General features: G+C 34.0%; 1 protein-coding gene across 2 annotated transcripts in view; it reads right to left on the bottom strand.

Annotated features, from left to right (window-relative positions):
- FBXO11 (F-box protein 11) overlaps positions 1 to 19,149 on the bottom strand; it is an 89,252-nt gene that overhangs the window by 10,579 nt on the left and 59,524 nt on the right. Inside the window, exons 2-12 of one of the 2 annotated variants that reach the window (XM_070572738.1) lie at positions 13,509 to 13,636; positions 13,284 to 13,365; positions 12,726 to 12,870; positions 11,063 to 11,192; positions 10,024 to 10,107; positions 9,815 to 9,947; positions 8,577 to 8,683; positions 8,384 to 8,495; positions 8,192 to 8,298; positions 7,973 to 8,110; positions 69 to 286 (exon numbers count right to left, since the gene is read on the bottom strand). In XM_070572738.1, the coding sequence (XP_070428839.1) occupies positions 69 to 286; positions 7,973 to 8,110; positions 8,192 to 8,298; positions 8,384 to 8,495; positions 8,577 to 8,683; positions 9,815 to 9,947; positions 10,024 to 10,107; positions 11,063 to 11,192; positions 12,726 to 12,870; positions 13,284 to 13,365; positions 13,509 to 13,636 (1,384 nt within the window). The remainder of the gene's footprint in view (positions 1 to 68; positions 287 to 7,972; positions 8,111 to 8,191; positions 8,299 to 8,383; positions 8,496 to 8,576; positions 8,684 to 9,814; positions 9,948 to 10,023; positions 10,108 to 11,062; positions 11,193 to 12,725; positions 12,871 to 13,283; positions 13,366 to 13,508; positions 13,637 to 19,149) is intronic. The other variant, XM_070572739.1, reaches the window with a different exon arrangement.

Genomic DNA, 19,149 nt, shown 5'->3' with positions numbered 1-19,149 from the left:
TTGACTTTTCTTATAACACAAAACATAAAGTGAAAAAGTAATTTCCATCCATAATTATATATAAATACCTTATTGTTGGGTCACTATTTGAGGTAATCCATACACCTGCAAAATTGTTTGCATAGATTTTATTCTCTATGAATTGTCCTCTTCCTTTTTCATGGACATATATTCCTCCAGTCTGCCCATGATGAATTTCACATCGAACCACTGTGGGGTTAGCATAGGCTTTTACTTCAAAGCCTGCTATCCTGTTTCTGTGTATGTTGCAACTTTCAAAGTAACCCTGAAAAATAAATTAAACCTGTAGGTGAGGCTCTTTTCCAAAAAAAAATGACATGAAAAAAACCTTCTTACTGTATACATCAAAATTAAGTACAACAATGTTTGACGCTAAGAATAAAACATAGATATATACTAAACTTCAAATGATAAACATAGAAGGAAACAGATTAATGTGTTGTAGTAAGACAGAGAACTATAAATCCTCTAATTGGCCTGAGTACATTCAAAGCCAGGAAAGAAAAACAGGGAAAGATTTATTCAATAAATATAAATAAATACATTACCCAATAAGTATATATATCCTTTACCAAAAGATATATTAAGTATTAGAGAAAATAAACCCATGTAGCCTTCAAAAATGTCCCAAGAAATCAACTTCTAAGAGTTGACCTAAGGACATAATTGGAGACTACAGAAAAAGACACAAAAAATAACATTCATCTTAGCCCAATAAGAGGGAACTGGCTAAAGAAAATGTTTTTGAAGATTTATGCTCATACTGTACAGATCATCATGTTAAAAGAAAAGAACAGTATATACTTCAAGATAGTATACATCAATTTCATTTAAATAAAACTTGAAGGATGAAACAAAAATATGACAGTGTGATTATCTGAGTAATGGTATTATGGATGATTTTTGTATCCTTTATACTTCTCTGAATTTCTTAAATTTTCTATAATGCACGTTTTACTCTTTATAATGAGAATAAAAGTTACTGTAATACTGATGTCCTAAGTTCTGAGGCTCAATCAAGACTAAATATTGAGAAAAAAATAAGATATTTATAAGATAACACTTCTAAAAGCCCATTTCATCCCCCTTTAACTGAATGTGCTCTCCTCTCTTTAAATACTCTTTAGCACTAAGTATTTTCTTATACTACTTCCATATACTGCCTTGTACTATTTCTATATTTGTCATATCCATTTCTACCTGATCAAAAGCTCCTGAAGAGAAAGGACAATACCAACTTCTAGAGCATCTATACAAGACTTTACACATAGCAAGCACTCAAGTAGGACTTGATGAACTTTTTGCCAAATCTAGTAGAGGTTAAAAACAGAATGTAATTCTGAATACTCCAGTGTTCTACATACTTAACTCTTTAAGAAAATGGACTTCTGAGAATAACATTCAGAACTAGTTTCCAGGTTTCATTTTCTACAAATAAAGTGCAAATTATCTATAATTTACATCTCTACATTTGGATTATAATCATATCCTTTTTTAAAAAAACCTGAGAGATTACATCAAAAACAGCTTCTTTAAATATAAAAATGATTGTTACTCTTAAATTTTATACCAAATAAAATGAGTGTACACTGGATGTATATACAGACTGTTATGGCAAAACTGAGCATCAAAGAAACAAAAACAAATTTAACAAGAGGCTGTAAGACTAAAAGAACTTAATGTCAGATTGGAACGATTCAACATTTCTGAGGTTATCATCATTGAGAAGGGAGTTCAATTAGTCTCTCAGTCTCTTTCTGCCAGGAGTTGAATGACACATCTGATTGTTAGACTTGGGAAAGAATAAACTGGGTATGCTCAATTCAGCTTCACTCTTTTCCTCATAGAAGTGAGCTGCCCTTAGGGAGTATGCCTTCTGCTACTATTCCACGAACACTGCCTGTGACTAAGTTGGTAAGCCTATTTAATTTGGGAGTTGGTTCTCATTCTAAGCTGTATCTTCCAACTTAACTTTTAAGAGTAATAAAGATGATACTTCAGCCTCCTCATGCTACTTCATGGCTTTATTCCTTAATTTCTTCAGACTGTGGCAGGGAAAGGTGTGCTCTTGACTGGGCTTCCAGGAAGATTCCACTAACAGGCCACTGTCATGTCCTGGCTATACTTGTTAGGCATAGAGTACTGCAAGTAGACTGTGCTATATAGATTGACTAAACATTATTCAAATGCAGGGATGCTCTTTCTGTTTTCTTTAGGTTTTGATTGTGCTCAGTTAAGAAAGCCAATTAGATTCACAAGTTTATTAAGGTAAACAGCAGCCCCCTCTCCTCATCTTCCCTTATCCAGAGGGCCCAACTTTCAATTCCTTTATAGCTGATTGTTTTGATCTTCCTCTGTATTTTTAAGATTTGTATTGCCATATCTTCAGTTTCTGGTTTTAGGTATTATCTACTGACTTCCTACTACAGAAGATGAGAATTTAGCTTTCCTACCTTTCTATCCCCCATTGCATACATTTACACAGTATTCTTCCAATGTAGTTATATCTCAATTTTGGTTAGATTAGTGTGTTATTCAGAGCTGAGCCATAAAGTATAACTACATATTCTTTGCTGCACAACTTTTTATTTTCCCTTGAGTATTTATCTTGTTCTTCTTTGTTTAGACCTCTAGTGATAATTCTATAGCCTAAACTTGCTACCAGTTATTTAAACCACCTCAACATATTTACATTCACATTAGGTTTACCAATTTATCTTCCTAAATGTAAGGTTTTATAACCTGCTCTAACCTAGACTGGTTGCTCTGCTCATAGGCACACGGTCATTTACCATATTGTAACTTAGATTAAGGGTTAAAAACATCCCCTAGTTCCATCAAAGATGGACTTTGTAATCTGTATCTTTTTGTTTCAGGGTAACTTTCAAGAAAAGAAAGCAGCAAAAGAAATTTTTTCCCTTCATATTCTTTTTTTTTTTAAGATTTCATTTTTTTCCTTTTTCTCCCCAAAGCTCCCCAGTACATAGTTGTATATTCTTCGTTGTGGGTCCTTCTAGTTGTGGCATGTGGGATGCTGCCTCAGCATGGTTTGATGAGCAGTGCCATGTCCGTGCCCAGTATTCGAACCAACGAAACACTGGGCTGCCTGCAGCGGAGTGCACGAACTTAACCACTCAGCCACGGGGCCAGCCCCTCCTTCATATTCTTAAAACCAGAAGCCTCTACATTGCCTTAACTGTAATTTTATTACATTCAGAAAGGATGATTGATTGACATAGGTTTCCTTGTAAAATTATAAAACTACCTCTTAATTATTATGCGTTAAAGGGTTCAGTTAATGTAATTTTGTTTTAAAAATACACTTTAATAGAATGCATCTGTTTTGTTGAGACGCCTTTCATGCAAAATGGTTTAACAATACAGAAATGTAAGTAGAATTTAGACAGATTTCTACTTTGCTCTTTAATTTGCAAACCATGAAGCTCCGACATATATATACAAAACTCTAAAGGCACAGATATTTTACTGGACAACTCCGTATTATAAAATGATTTATCTTCCTACCAGAAGACACCAGATTGCTAAGAGCCTCTTCTTTCTTTAAAACAAAAGCTTTATGTTAATTTCTTGGCACATGCATTTCTAAGTCTCTGCCTTCTACTGCAAATCCTTGCAAATTATCATTCTATCAAGTTAAAAACTTAAACACTTAAAGGTGACTTAAAAGGTAACTTAAAAGGTGAGACTAAGTCCTTTTCAAAAAAATTTTTTTGAAGTGAAAAACATCTTTATCAAATATGACAGAGTAAAAGGCATTTAACAGTTTCTCTTAAAACTCTCCAAATAAAAGAAAAGCCTCAAAGTTTTTCTTTTTACCTTCCTCTTAACTGCCTAAAAGAATTCAGATAAAAAACTTGCCTCGGGAAGCCTATCACCTTAGCATAACATGAACGAGGTGTAGACAGGGAGGAGCCCAGAAAAAGCCTGTTTGTTGGGCTCCCCTCTGTGTTGTTCTGTTTCTGTGCAGCCAAACACTTGTTTTCTAAATGTTTGTTCCTTTTCACCTACCTGTGAACTGCCTTCCTTCCTTTTGAAGTCCCTGAGTCTCCTGACACCCAACATCTTCTTTTGTCTTTAGCTAAGGATCATACTTAAGATGAGGGCTTTGGTGGATTTTGGCAAGTTAATTGGTTTTTCTGGCTTTCTTCCGTGTATATGTGATATTAAACTTTTTTCCCCCCCTGTTAATCTCTCATGTCAATTTAATTCTTAGAACAGCCAGAAGAACCTAGAAAGGTAGAGGAAAACAACTTCTTCCCCTACAGTAGTTACATAAACCCAGATGGTACAGCCTATTACACATCCAGGCTATATGGTACTAATCTTATGGGACCACCACCATCAATGTGGTCCATCAATGACCAAAATGTCATTATGTGGTACATGAGTGTACTGTGAAATCTGGCTAAGAGTAGGGAGCTGAGAGCTAACAAATGTCACCTTAGACCTTTCAACAAGGTAGTTTTCCCCAAGTAAGTGAAGGTTCTAATAAGCCTAGCCAATGATCTTCTACTAAAGTGATGAGATCTAGTGGCATGAACAGAACATAAGAGAGAAGAGAAATACTCCCATAGTAATATTTTCATAGAAATACCTTAGGCACAAGAAGTAAATCTGAAGAAGAAAACACACTAATATGCAATTTCTGTCTAAAATTTGTTTCCTATCTAAGGGAGACTATCCAAAGTTAAGTGAAATCAAAGGAGAAGAGAGAGGACAGGCAGATTTCAACATAGAGAATCTGTCATGAGTTAAACTGATAAATTTAGAATAAATGTCTCAAAATTTTATGGCAATTTGGCATTGTTATGACATTTTATTTTACAAAAATAATACTCTGCCATAGATTGAATATTAAACAAACAAAAAAGATAATTGGGGAACTGTGAACATTAATAGAAAAATTATTTGTAGGAGTGAGATTGGCATTGTGGTTATGTGAAAGAAAGAAAAAAGAATCCTCATCTTTTGAAGATACATGCTGAAATATTTACAGATGAAATGGTGATGTCCAGGATTTGCTTCAAAATAATCCAGATAGAAACAGAAGAGAGTAAAGAGTAAGTGAGGAGGTAGAGATGAAACAAAATTGGTCATGAATTGATAGTTGCTGAAGACAGAGGATGAGTACATGGGGATTCATTACACTCTTCTCTCTACTTTTATGTTTATTAGGAAGACTTAATAAAACAAAAATACATTAAAAAATAGAGATAAAAACCATACTGGAAACAAAACAGAAAGAGACAGAACTATGGAAACACAGTAAGGGACACAGATTTGAGGAAATCATAAAACCTTAAAGGAAAAGAACACACCAAGATAAGTAATAGAGAAGATAGCCAAGTTTCTAAAGAAAGGAACACATGGAACAGAAAAATAGTAAGACAACACAACATTAACAACAACAAAGATCTACATATGGATATTGAAGTAGAAAAGCAAATCACCACCAGAAAGGGAAAAAACCGACAATGCTTTCAGCCTTCTCAGCCACACTCAATGCTAGAAATATAAAAATGACTACAGAATTCTGAGGGAAAGAAAGTACAATCAAAACTATATTCTCAGCTAAGTTAAAAGGTAATGGGTAGGCATTCTCAAGTGGCAAGAATTCAAGCTACAATACCCACAAACCCTTCTTTTTTTTTTTTTTTAACTTTTTTATTAAGATTATGATAGTTTACAACCTTGTGAAATTTCAGTTGTCCGTTATTGTTAGTCATGTTGTAGGTGCACCACTTCACCCTTTGTGCCCTCCTCCCACCCCCCCTTTCCCCTGGTAACCACCAATCAATTCTCTTTGTCTCTATCCCACAAACCCTTCTTTTAAAAGAAAAAAAACGGCTAGATGACAAAACTCAGCCATATCAAGAATGAATTAGAATTTAAAAATTCAGGAATGGAGAAACTGTGATAAAAGGACTAAAGGTAAATAAATATAGACCACTAACTGTAGGAATGTGATATAAACCTTTACAAATGAAAAATAAGAATATAAATGATGGGATGAAGATAGGTTGAATAGTCATAAATAAGGAAAAGGAAAAACAATTTCAAAGAACAATAAAAATGAATATATTTAGAGATAGAGGACAGAAAAGAAACCAGTTATCAATGTTTATTCTGATATTCTTTGAAGTTCTATAGAAAAAACAAAATTTTGAAAAGGTTATCCTTAGTGATGGCAGCCCATGATTGATGGATGACAACACAAAGAAGACAAACCAAAAGAATATTTGGAATGGAAGAACATTCTACCAAAGGATTTTAAAGGACTGTGTCAATAAAATAGATGATAAGCCCAAGATAATGCTTTATTTCCATTCTTCCCTTACAAATGTATAACCCCTTACAAATCTCTTCATTAATCCTTAATAGGAATATCTATGTATAGCATTGCCTCGAGCTGTTTTTTTAAATTATAAATTTTATAAACCCAAATCTATAAAAAATAAACGGTATCAGGGGTGTGTGATGAGGATTAAATTACTATGATGAACTTTAGTAAGTGACCATCACCACAGGTTTTTTAAAAATGAGGAAATTTACTCAGGTTAAAATTATCTTGGTACCTCAAATCACTTGTGAATGAGACCAGAGGCATGCATAAATACAACTGGTATATAACTCTTGGGGCAATGTCTAAAGGCAACACAGGCAAAGAAATACTAACATAGTATAGTTCCATTACAAAATAAGAGTTCCATTTATAAACTACAGCTGATACAGACCTCTAAAGGAGGGCAGATTCTCAAGACTCATCTGTTTGACATCCCCCATACCTTTGCCCAGACTCCTCAATTCCCAATGCTCTCCTGCACCCTTCCCCACTCCTTGGAAAAAAGAGCTACAATTTGTAACAAAATGTCAATTTCTTTATTCCAGTTGGAGAAGAGCCAAGCGGTCATCTTCACTCTTCTTTCTTACCTATAGGCCAAAGCTACAGCCTTAGCTGTAAGTGAATGTTTTTCTCAGGTTACAGTTTGCTCGGGAATATGATGAACTGGATGGTGTGAAACTATTTAGGTTCAATTAGAACTTGATAAAAGGATACTCCTCATGGTCTGCCTTAGGGTTTTAGACACAAACAATGAAAATACAAAATTTCCTTCGCTAGTCACCAATTTGTATACGTGAATCCAATGTTTCTAAATTGCTTGTAATATAATAGCAATAAACTTTACCCTAATCCTATCCTCTCCTATCTCTGACTCCTTAACAAAAAATGCTGCCCATGTGTACTAGGACTTGAAAATTACCTTAATGAAAATAAGACATTAAATGAAAAGAATATCTGAATAGACATCCAAGAACATTATTTTGACATAGTGGCCTAAGAGAACTCAAAATGTCATGTCTCTAGAAAAATTGTATAAAATGACTTAGTAGTATTTAAAACATAACAGCATCCATAAAGATACCTAATTAAGTGCCGCATGACAATTTTAGAACTGATATTTTATCATTCTATTTCTTTTTAAAGTTCTGCGAGTTAAAAAAAATTTGAAGAAGAATAAAATGGAAGTCAAGCTAATGATGAAACCATTATTTCTGAGTGTAGTCTACAGAAAACCTGCATTAAACTCACAGCGCTTATTATAAATGAGTATCCTGGACCCTATCCTTGAAAATTCTGATTTATTATATCTGGGTGATTGTTATGCACACTTACATTTGAGAACTACTGGATTAGAACTCCCCTCAAAGATCACATCAATCCCCTAAGGACTCCATCTTCTCTACACGTATATAATGTTGGATCCATGAATAAACAGAATGAATACTGCATACTGATTTTAAAATATAATGTAGAAATCTCTTTTAAAGCTATAATCTTCAATTCAGTTTGGTGATGAAAAAACGCTGAAATCTATTTGAAATTTAACGATATAAAGTCAGTTTTTCTGTTAAGAATAAATGTTCTTACCATGCCATGATCAAATGTGAACACACCAACGTCACGTCCATGATGAATATGATTCCGTCTAATAATTGGGTTTCCATGATTTTTAACCCAAATCCCAGCTAAAGCATTATTGGAAATTTCATTATCCTCATATATCCCCTACAATAATTAATCAGAAATAAACATTAGTAGAGCTTTAAAAAAATTAAAAAAGAAAACACCTACAAAATTTCAAAATACCTGGGCATGATCTGTTATATAAAGTCCAACATTTTCACAGTCGCTGATATTACAGTGCTTGATGGTGGGACATGCTCCTTGACCACTAACACATACTGCAGAGCCAACTGTAAGAAAAATAATTTATTTAAAAACCTATTGGGCAACAACAAAGTGACTCATTTTATAATAAAACATAAAGGAAACACTAACCTGTACATGTACTTCGGATGATACAATGATCAATAATAGGGCTACAATTTACTGTTATCTCTAAGCAGTGGTGTGCATTGTGGTGTTGAGCAGATTTGTCATCAGGGTTAAACTGAAAAGTAGAAATTTTGATTGAAATAACCAGTGCCTTAATGATTTCAACATACATATTTTAAATCTTAAAATTTCTTACCCTTATTGTCATATACCCAACATAAGCATCCTCGGAACCTTCCATAAAGACGAAGGTTGAATCTCTAGTGTTTTCAATTATAACTTTGTCTGCTACTTTTCCAGGTGCTGTGGAGAAGATATTTTAAAGCATATTACTTTTATCAGACAGACGAAATTGAAGTAAAAAATTACTTTTTTAATCAGTAAAAATACTGTGCCCATAAAACTAGTAACACAATAGAAACCTTTGGTTTTTAAGTTGGGTATTATTTTTGGAGGCGGAGCTTTTAAAAAACATTTGTATTGAGTAGCTAGGATTAATATTCATTTTATCAGTTAACTATGTTTCACTGCTTTACCATAAGTAGTCATATTTAATGTGGATATTATTTGAGTACCATTATACTCCTATCTATGTATAATCCTTCTAATAAGATTCAACTACAAACAGTATTTAGTATCAAATGCAATGGCATATTAAAAAATGGTTTCTTGTGGAAACAAAATCACCACTAGCAGCACCAGAAAGAGGCTCAGGGAGAGGAATGAAGAGGAGAACAATGACTGGGGAGAGAAAGAGAGAAACCTGTTTATTTAAACTTACTTCCAATACTCTGATTTAGAAAGTAATGAAAATCACTAGTCAAAAATTTTCTATACCTTCTCCTGCCTTTTCTTTGTGGTGAAAATGGGGGAAGAAAGCAGAAAGCGCAGTAAATGCAAATTTCATTAACAAGTAATAATTACTAGCTGTCTTAAAATGGTCTATGTGCTGTATCCTTAAAAAGCCAGAGAGAGCACAAATCTTTAAATGACCGATCAGTGCTCAACAAATATTTCATTACTTTTATTTTTAGAAACCCGACCATAAAAACAGCTCTGAAATAGTACAAAAAATATTTTTAAAAGGACATTTGTTTCATTAAAAGTAAAGCAATGAAAACATTAGCAGCTTTATTTTCAAATGACGAAACAAATATTTTCTTTCCTTAATGAATAACTAAGGCAGATGAACAAAGTACTGACATCAAGAAATAAATACATCTAGAAAAACAAAAAAAAGAAACAGATACATCAATAATTTCTGAACTCACATGTATTCATTTCCATCATATATATGAAAGACATTTAATTCCTATGCTTTCCTACCATTAAGGTATTATAAAGGTTCACCTGGACTTTTAAGTCACTAGCATTTTAAAAACCCATCATGTACATAAAATGTTAAAATTCTAACGATAACGCTTTTCAAAATACCTGCACCAATCATGGTGATTGGAGATTCAATATATATCCATTCATCAGTATATATTCCAGAATGAACAAAGATAAGTCCATCAAAATGAGCTTCTTGTACGCCACCAAGGGCATCTTCAATTGTATCATAATACTAGAAAAAAATAAGAGTCAGTACAGAACTAAAAGATTACCATTTTAAGTCTCATAAAAATACAAATCAAACCTACCAACATATTTTCTCTTCCTTTGTATCTTGCAGGGTTACTGTAGAAATGTTCAGCAAATCCTGGCTTTACATGTGCACCTTTATACTAAAATGTCAAAAGAAAACAAAAAACACCCCAAAATAAACATCGACTACTATATAAACATTATATTCTAAATTAATTTAGTACTGTATGAATATTTCTTATTAAATATCAAAACAACTAATTATTCCAATAAATTTTCTGTTGCACAGTACAATGTAAAATCTGGAACAGCTTATGGACTCAGTAATATCCAGTAAGGACAAGGTTTCTCACTCTCAGCACTACTAACATTTTGGGACAGATAATTCCTTATTGTGGGGACTGTCGTGTACTTTGAAGGATGTTTAGTAGCATCCCTGGCCTCTACCCACTAAACACCAGCAGCATCCTCTTCTCCACTTACGATAACCAAAAATGTCTCCATTGCCAAATGTCCTCTGTGGAGCAAAATCACCCCAAGTTGAGAAGCTCTTAATAAAGGACCATATGAAAATTAAGCTAAATGTGAAACTTTAAAACAACCATTGAACACTAATAATTTAAATAAAACTTCAAACAGACCCATAGAAAGAACAACTGCTCTCAGGCTACTGATGTTTACTCCCACTGTTTAAATTATTAATAAACATGTCAGCAGTGAAAGAATTGTTGGATATTTTGATGGTTGGTAAATATTCATTGGCTTGAAACCTATTCTTGAATTTAACTTTTTTTTTTTTAAAGATTTTATTTTTTTTCCTTTTTCTCCCCAAAGCTCCCCAGTACATAGTTGCATATTCTTCCTTGTGGGTCCTTCTAGTTGTGGCACGTGGGACGCCGCCTCAGCGTGGTCTGATGAGCAGTGCCATGTTCGCGCCCAGGATTTGAACCAACGAAACACGGGGCCGCCTGCAGCGGAGTGCGCAAACTTAACCACTCAGCCACGGGGCCAGCCCCTTGAATTTAACTTTTTAAAAAAGGAATTTTATTGACAAATATATAATATAAATCAATATTTTCTATTTATACTTCATACCAACTGCTGGAAACTCTCTTTCCAAGGATTTGGATGTTCATATTCTTCTGGATTAATCTGGTAGAATTTGCCAGGTTCAGGATGCATCATAGGGCGGGTATATTCAAACACTTCCATGTATAATCGTTTCCTGGAGGGGGAAAGGAATTAAAGATTTCTCCATAAAATGTCCTTTAAACAACTATAAAAATTATTTGAGGCCTCAAAAACTTACAAGAATTGCAAAAAAACAGAATTCTAAATGTAAAAATATAGTTTTTGGCTAAAACAATATAACTGCAGGGCCGGCCTGGTGGCGCAGCGGTTAAGTGTGCACGTTCTGCTTCCGCAGCCCGGAGTTCACCAGTTCAGATCCTGGGTGTAGACGTGGCACCCCGTGGCAGGCGTCCCACAGAGAAAGCAGAGGAAGATGGGCATGGATGTTAGCTCAGGGCCAGTGTTCCTCAGCAAAAAGAGGAGGACTGACAGCAGTTAGCTCAGGGCTAATCTTCCTCAAAACAAACCAAAAAACAAAAACCAAAAAACAATATAACTGCATATGGAAACAGTCTACCCCCCAAAATAAAAATTGTCACTTCTTCCAAATTTGACTGTTTAGTCAGGGGGAAAAAGCCACCTTACTATAAAAGCTCATAGAGTTATTTAAGAAAATGATTTTAAATAAAATACTCTGTTAGAGAAGAATACTCTTCTTGTATCTTTAGTTCATTTAAATCCTATCAAGAACTGTCAAATCCCAGAAATTGGAGTGACAGTAACTATTATCACTTCCTGTACAAAGCAAAACATTTCTTTCTTCTTCTGCTGTTCATTCTCTTTTTCCTTTTTAACACAAATATTTTCTTTCTTAAATTTAAGGTGTCGTTTTTTGCATCATAGAAGTAATACAGAGATGCCGTAAAATATAGAAAAGTATAAAGAAAAGAGATAACCTATACTTTCAGTATATTCATTATTAACAGTTTACTCTATTTCCTTTTCATCTATAGTTTCGTTTTTTACAGCTGTGATTTTATAGCGTATCAAATTTTGTATTTTGCTCTTTTCACTTTTGTAACATAGCATTTTCCCATGTTCTTAAAAACTGTAACAATCATAAGAGTGTTAATGACTATATCACAACCTTCCAAGAAGACATTATATTGTTCACTTAGTCCATTCCTTTATTCCTGGACATTTAAAGATTATTTTTAATTTTCCCTCACTATTACCTATTCTATTATGAAAAATCTGTAAATAAGGCAAAAAAATTTTCAGAAGTGGAATTGCTGGGTCAAAGGGCTTTCATATTTTAAGATTCATGAATACAACTGTCATACTATTTTCCAAAATGATGCACAAAATTTACATTTTCACTAAAGATTAAGTTAATTAGCTGTTTTAAATTAGACTTACTTGTTTCTAAAAAGCAAATAAGAAACATTTCCCACAATCACTCAGTTGCTATTAACTGATAAAAAGTACTTTACGGTTTTATAAACACCACCTGGACCGAGAATTCACATTTATGATAAACAGGTAACTTGGAATCTATGAGCATTGTAATTTTGTTCTGACTATTTAATTGTAACTAACAACTCATACTTTAACTTCTCTACCATCTTTAGCATTTTGGGCAGTAAATAATATATCTCAAGATAATAAGAAATAAATTTTCACTTACCACAAAATTGGATCATTAGCAAGCTCACTGAAGCGTTTACACACACAAGCTGCTCTACAAAGATCCTGTTCCAGCAAGTAAGAGAAGATTTTTAGAACCACTTCATCTGGCAGTTTCTCCTGAAGATACTGTTCAGCAGGTGCTGCTATAAAGAGAAAAACAAACAGAATATAAACAATGTATTGTGCAGGCAACAACTTTCTCATTATTTAAAGAGTGTAATTTTCATTTTATCTAATGAATAATTTTTTTAAATGACAATCATTTTATAAGCAATTTGCTTTCATAGATGACAAACATTTGTCTTCTTTTATATTGACCTAACAGGTATTCTTTCTTTTAGCCATTATGTACCATTTCAGAAAATGGTTAAAATAAAAAGTATTTTTATACAAGAATTAAAGTCAAAGAGGGAGAGATCAGGGTTTTCATGTTTATTCTATCATAATCATTTTCTCAGTCCCAAATGTAACACTAAACTACACTTAATTTATTTTAATTTTTTGGTATCAAAGAAAATTATCTGATCCTATTCTTTAGTTTTCCCATAGGAAACACCTGATAGATCTTGTGATTTTCCAGACACTCTTGCACGTTTTGCACGATGACCAAAGTTCTCCGTATTTGAAGTTGAGGCACCCTTCAAAAACAAAATGAAACTTAATTAAGCAAATATTTTACCATACATAATCATTACTTGCAAAAAACGATGACATTCCCTTTTTTGTTTGTTTCCTAACAATTCTCTCATTATAAAAAGAAAAGCAGTTATATTTAACTTACCTCCATACTGCTCTTTGTAGGACACGCTGTTCTTTTCGGCAAAAGAGTTTTTCTACGAAGTTGGTATGGACTATTTTGTGCACCAGGACCTGATTCTTCTGCAACCATATCTGCAGGTACATCATCATCTGTTATAAACAAAAGCAATAAGAAAAATGACACCTATTTTGAAAAAAAAGCTATATGATGCAGTAAACTTTTTAAAAACTTCATAAATTTTGGGGGGGATGGGGAGAGATACAACTTTTACATAAAATTCCAGCCAATTGGATAACCATCTGAAAGAAATGTTGGATTTCTACTTCATTTCTTACTTGAAAATAAATTCCAAAACAGACCATATATTTAAATACAAAAAAATTAAAATAAAATCATTAGAAGAAAATAAAGAAAATTATTTTTTTATAAAGTGGAGAAGCTTCTTTAAGGTATAACAAAACTTGGAAGGCTTGGTGAAGAAGATTTTCACCTTTTAGGGTGAGAAGGGCAGCCTGGCAAGAGGTGTCAGGGTTAAAGCGGGGTAAGGAGGGTGTCCACGGAGAGGGACAGCTCAGTATAGGGATACCAGGTAGAATGAAAAGAGGATCCGCACAGATGGTGGCCTGGCATAGGGTCTTGGCGCTCAAGAAGGGTAAGAACGAAGTCCATGTTGGGGGAGGGTGGCCTGGAATAGAGAGTAAGAGCCAGAGCAGGGAGAGAAGGACGTGGCACAGGAGAGGGTATGGTGGAACTGGAAGACTGGTTACATACAATAGAGGGATTGATCAAATAATTAAATAGGAGAATGGAAGCCAGATTTCTGTCAGAGAAGAGAAAGGTAGAATACTTTTGGTATTTTGGTATAGGTAGAATACTCTATGGTGTTAGACTGGAATTGGAGGTATCAACGTGAACTCATGGTTTTTAGTAGATAGATATAGAAATAAATATAGACATAAATGTTTGAATGCATGTGGATATATGTGCATACATTGCCTAGTTCTGTCCACTGACAGAGACTGGAAGCAGTGACACTCCAACAGTAATGAGCATGAATAGCATTTGGATCTTAGCTTCTGAATAACATTTTCTATAAAAGGAATAAGGGCTCCTTGGAAAAACAGCCGATTCCAGGTAGGGGGAAATATAAGATGAGCCTAGAATATTTTGCAGCAGAAACAAGAAGGTGCCCAGAGAATGACGAGGACATGTCAAAAGGACACAGAAGTCAGCCTGAATGATAACGTACTAGCAAAATTACGTTGGCGCATGAAAATTCATGATGATAGAAAAGGGATTATAACCCACTGAATGGAGAGCAACCCATAAAATAAATAAATGAATAAAGTGAAAGTTTGATAAGGCATGAGATAAGGAAAGTGTCTCCCCCATAAGATACTTATTAAGTAGAAAGGGAAAAAGAGTAACTATAGTAGAGATGCCAATCAGACACTGCCTTAATCAAGTGATCAAAGTGAACATCATCTTTAATACAACAAATTGAAACTGTGCTGCCTGACAGCATACAAGATCACAACATCACATTTATGATACAACTGACAAAGATGCATAACCTAAATCTATTATGAGGAAACATCAGCTACACCTGAATTTGTTCTAATTTGTTTTGAATCATCTTCAAAACTGTCAAAGTCATGAAAGTCAAGGAAAGTTTGAGGAACTGTTCCAGATTGAAGGACAGTGGGATTGAAAGAGATTGAAGAGATATGGCAACTAAATGCAACATGTGATTCTGAACTGGATCCTTTTGGTAAAAAGTTGCTATTGGGGGGGCTGGCACTGTGGTGTAGTGGTTAAGTTCATGCACTTGGCTTTGGTGGCCCAGGGTTTGCGGGTTCAGATTCTGGGCACAGACCTACACACCCCTCATCAAGCCATGTTGTGGTGGCATCCCACTTCCAAAAAAACAGAGGAAGACTGGCATAGGTGTTAGCTCCCAGCAAATCTTCCTCAAGCAAAAAGAGGAAGATTGGCAACAGATGTTAGCTCAGGGCTACTCTTCTTCACATCCCCCCCCCCTAAAAAAAGGGTTGCTACTAGGACAATTAGTGAAACTTGAATGGGGGGGGGGGTCCTGAAGATTAGAAGATAGTAATGTGTCAATGTTAGCTTTCTGATTTTAATAGCTTTAGGATAGTCATTTAGGAGAATATCCTTGTTTGTAGGAAATACACACTAAAGTATCAGGAGATAATACGACAACAGGTTGGCAACATAGTCTTGAAGCTTCAAGGAAAAAAATACTTCTTTGTACTGTACTTCTAATTCTTTTATAAATTTGGATTGTTTAAAAAAGAACTAATAAATTTGAGTAATACATACAAATTTAAAAATTCTGCTTGGAAAATGAACACCATCAACATAGTCAAAAGAAACAACACAATTAGGAAAAAATATTTGCAATACATATCACAAAGGGTAATTTCCTTATTATATCTGACTGTCTACAAAGCAATATGGAAAAGATCAACAATTCAATAGAAAATTGGGTGAAGGACATGAACAGACAATTTAGAATTAAAGGAAAACAAATGAAATGCTAATAAAAACTACAATAAGGTATTTTTCATATGACAAATTACCAAAAAATCAAAAAGTAAGATCACACACTAGTATCATCAAAGGATAATGAGAGGAAAAAAAAAAGTTCTCAATTGCTCTAAGGAAAGCGATTTGGCAATAGCTATTATTACTTAGTGATTCCATATCTGGGAATTGATTCTGCAGCTGTATTCACACATATGTGCAAAGTAGTATGTACCAAGATATTCACTGCAGTGCTGTTTATAATACTGCAGGGTAATAATCAAAATGTTCATCAATAAGGATTTAAATAAACTATGGTATAGTTACACAACACCAATTATGCAGTCATTACAAAATATAAAGCAGTTCTATATAGACTGGTAAGGAACTAACTCCAATACATAGTAAGTATTAAAAACCAAAATATACAGAACAATGTGTTTAGTATATGCATGCGTTTTAAGATTACACATACATATGCTTATATATGTACAGATTTACTAAAATATAAACTCCATGATGGCAGGGAGCCAACTTGCAGAGGATCCCACTGGCCAGAGATAATCTGATAATCAGTAAGAATAAGTGAAGCGAACTGAAACATATTTAAACCTGAGTTTATAATGATACTTAAAAAAAAAAAGGTTATTTTGAAAGATGCTAGTGAAAACCAACTCATTGTTTTGAAAATTGGTGAATAATGGGAAATAATTAAGCATTTATTCTTCCTCTCTTATATAAACAGAACCACCAGGTAACCAAGTATTAGACTGAGGGGACGCTTCCCTATAGACACATTCCAGCAATAAATGAAAAAGAAATAATAATTAGAAATAATAAAAATTTGCAATCTCTTAAGAGTTAATGGCTTTAACCATTGAGTATCAATAGTTCCTAATATCACAAAAAGAAAAACAATCAGACATTATATATCTCCTGAAGAAAGAACACACCACCATCAACGAGGTTTTGCCAAAAACATCAAATCTGAATGTGATCAAACCTGTAAAAAGACTCTTCAAGGTCGAACCATACCCATTTCTTTAACAAATAAATTGCATGGAAAAAACAGTGGGGAAAAAATAACCAAACTAAAGCATACTGTTTAAGAACGTACACTTTGGTATTAAAATTATAAAGAAAAAAGCCTTATCATGAAAACGCTTTTTGTGGGGAAGAAAAGGGGTTATGATTGGAATGAGGCACACAGAAGGGTTCTGCAGTGGCTGGCAAAGTTCTACTTCTTGACCTGTTGGTATTATAATACCAATCTTAATAATTCAATGGCTTAATAATTCAATAAGCTATGTATTTGTTTTATATGAGTTTCTCTACCTTTATATTTTATAATAGTAAAAGTGTTTTAAAAAGGTGGAGGGTTGTAACAGCGTAGTATTAAAAAACAGATTTTTCCAACAGCAGACTTTGGGCAAATGAACATTTCTAAGCCTAAATTTTACCATCTATTAAAGATGATAAGAGGATCTTAAAATTTACAGGCTGTTGAAAGGATTTAAATAAAATTACATATTCAGGACACTTAGTATGCCTGGCTCATATTAAGTGCTCAATAAATGTTTTAGCTCTTATTATTTAAATAATATTCTATTAACATGACTTTCAAATGAACTTGGAAAACCAAGTAAGTTTTCTATGTACTGCACTATTAGTAAGAAAATACAGCCAGTGTGATATGCCTAAGTATTTGTGGAGTCATCCGTCTATAGTTTAAGATGTGGTTAGTTTCTGTAAATGTTTCATGTGTGCTTGAAAGGAATATCTACATTCTACCTTTAGAGTAAATACACCTAAACACACCTAAAAGATCAAATTTGTTAACTGTGTTGTTCAATTTTTGCTGAGGTAGTGGTAATGGTGGTCTGATTATCTACTGGCTTCTGAAGTAAATGTGCTAAAATCTCCCACCATATCTGTCGGTAGTCCATTTATTTTTAGTATGTACATCTTTGCTTTATGTACTTAAAAGAAAATGTTATTTGGACATACAGATTCAGGATTATAATTTCTTCCTAGTGAATTATTTCTTTCATCATTATGCAATGGCTCTCTTTATCCTTAATAATGCTTTTTGCCTTAAAAAACCTACTTTTACCTGATAATATTTTCCAAACAGATTTCTTTAAATTTATTTTTTATTTTGGTGAGGAAGTTTGGCCCTGAGCTAACATCTGTTGTCAATCTTTCTCTCTCTCTTTTTTTTTCCACCTCCCAAAGCCCCAGTACATAGTTGTATATCCTAGTTGTAAGTCCTTCTAGTTCTTTTAAGTGGGATGCTGCCACAGCACAGCTTGATGAGTGGTGTGTAGGTCCGCACCCAGGATCCAAACTGGCAAACCCTGGGCTGCTGAAGCAGTGTGCGAACTTAACCAATACTCCACCAGCCAGCCCCCTTAACAGATTTCTGTTTTGTTTTATATCAGCCTAGTATTTTTCCAACCCTGCATTTTCAACTTTTTACTTTTGGGTCATTACATTTTAGATTTAGATCTTTTTAACCATTTATTGTTACATTTTTCTTTCCTTTTCAGCCAAAGCAAGAGTATCTGTCTAATCTGCTACTTAACCCACCTAATGCCAACTTCTATGATTACATTTTTTTGACATTAATTAATTAATTTTTTGGTGAGGAAGACTGTCATTGAGCTAACTTCTGTGTCAATCTTCCTCTATTTTGTATGTGGGATGCTGCCACAGCATGGCTTGATGAGCTGTGTGTAGGTCCATGCTTGGGATCCAAACCCGGGAATCCCAAGCTGTCGAAGTGGAGCAAACGAACTTAACCATTATGCCACCGGGCCAGCCCCTCCATGATTACACTTTTAATTTCTGAAAGTTGATTTGGTTTTTCAAGTCTTACTGTTCCTTTTTCATACTAGCCTGTTACTTCATCAGGCTTCACTTCCTTTTTTTTTTTTTTTTTAATCCTTGTAATCATTTCACACACACATTTTATATTCTTTTAGATTGTTCTATCATTGGAACTTTTAAAAATCTATGCACAATCAGGGAAGTTGTTTCAGGTTCTAGGCCACATGCCTGGAGCTTAGCACTAGCTCTATTTTGAAAAGGTGCAAGGCCACATCTTCTAATTCAA

The sequence above is a fragment of the Equus przewalskii genome, chromosome 14 (assembly GCF_037783145.1).
Source record: "Equus przewalskii isolate Varuska chromosome 14, EquPr2, whole genome shotgun sequence".
Classification (NCBI taxonomy): Eukaryota; Metazoa; Chordata; class Mammalia; order Perissodactyla; family Equidae; genus Equus; species Equus przewalskii.
Note: the sequence above shows the minus strand (reverse complement) of the source record. Positions and strands in the feature narration are given on the sequence as shown.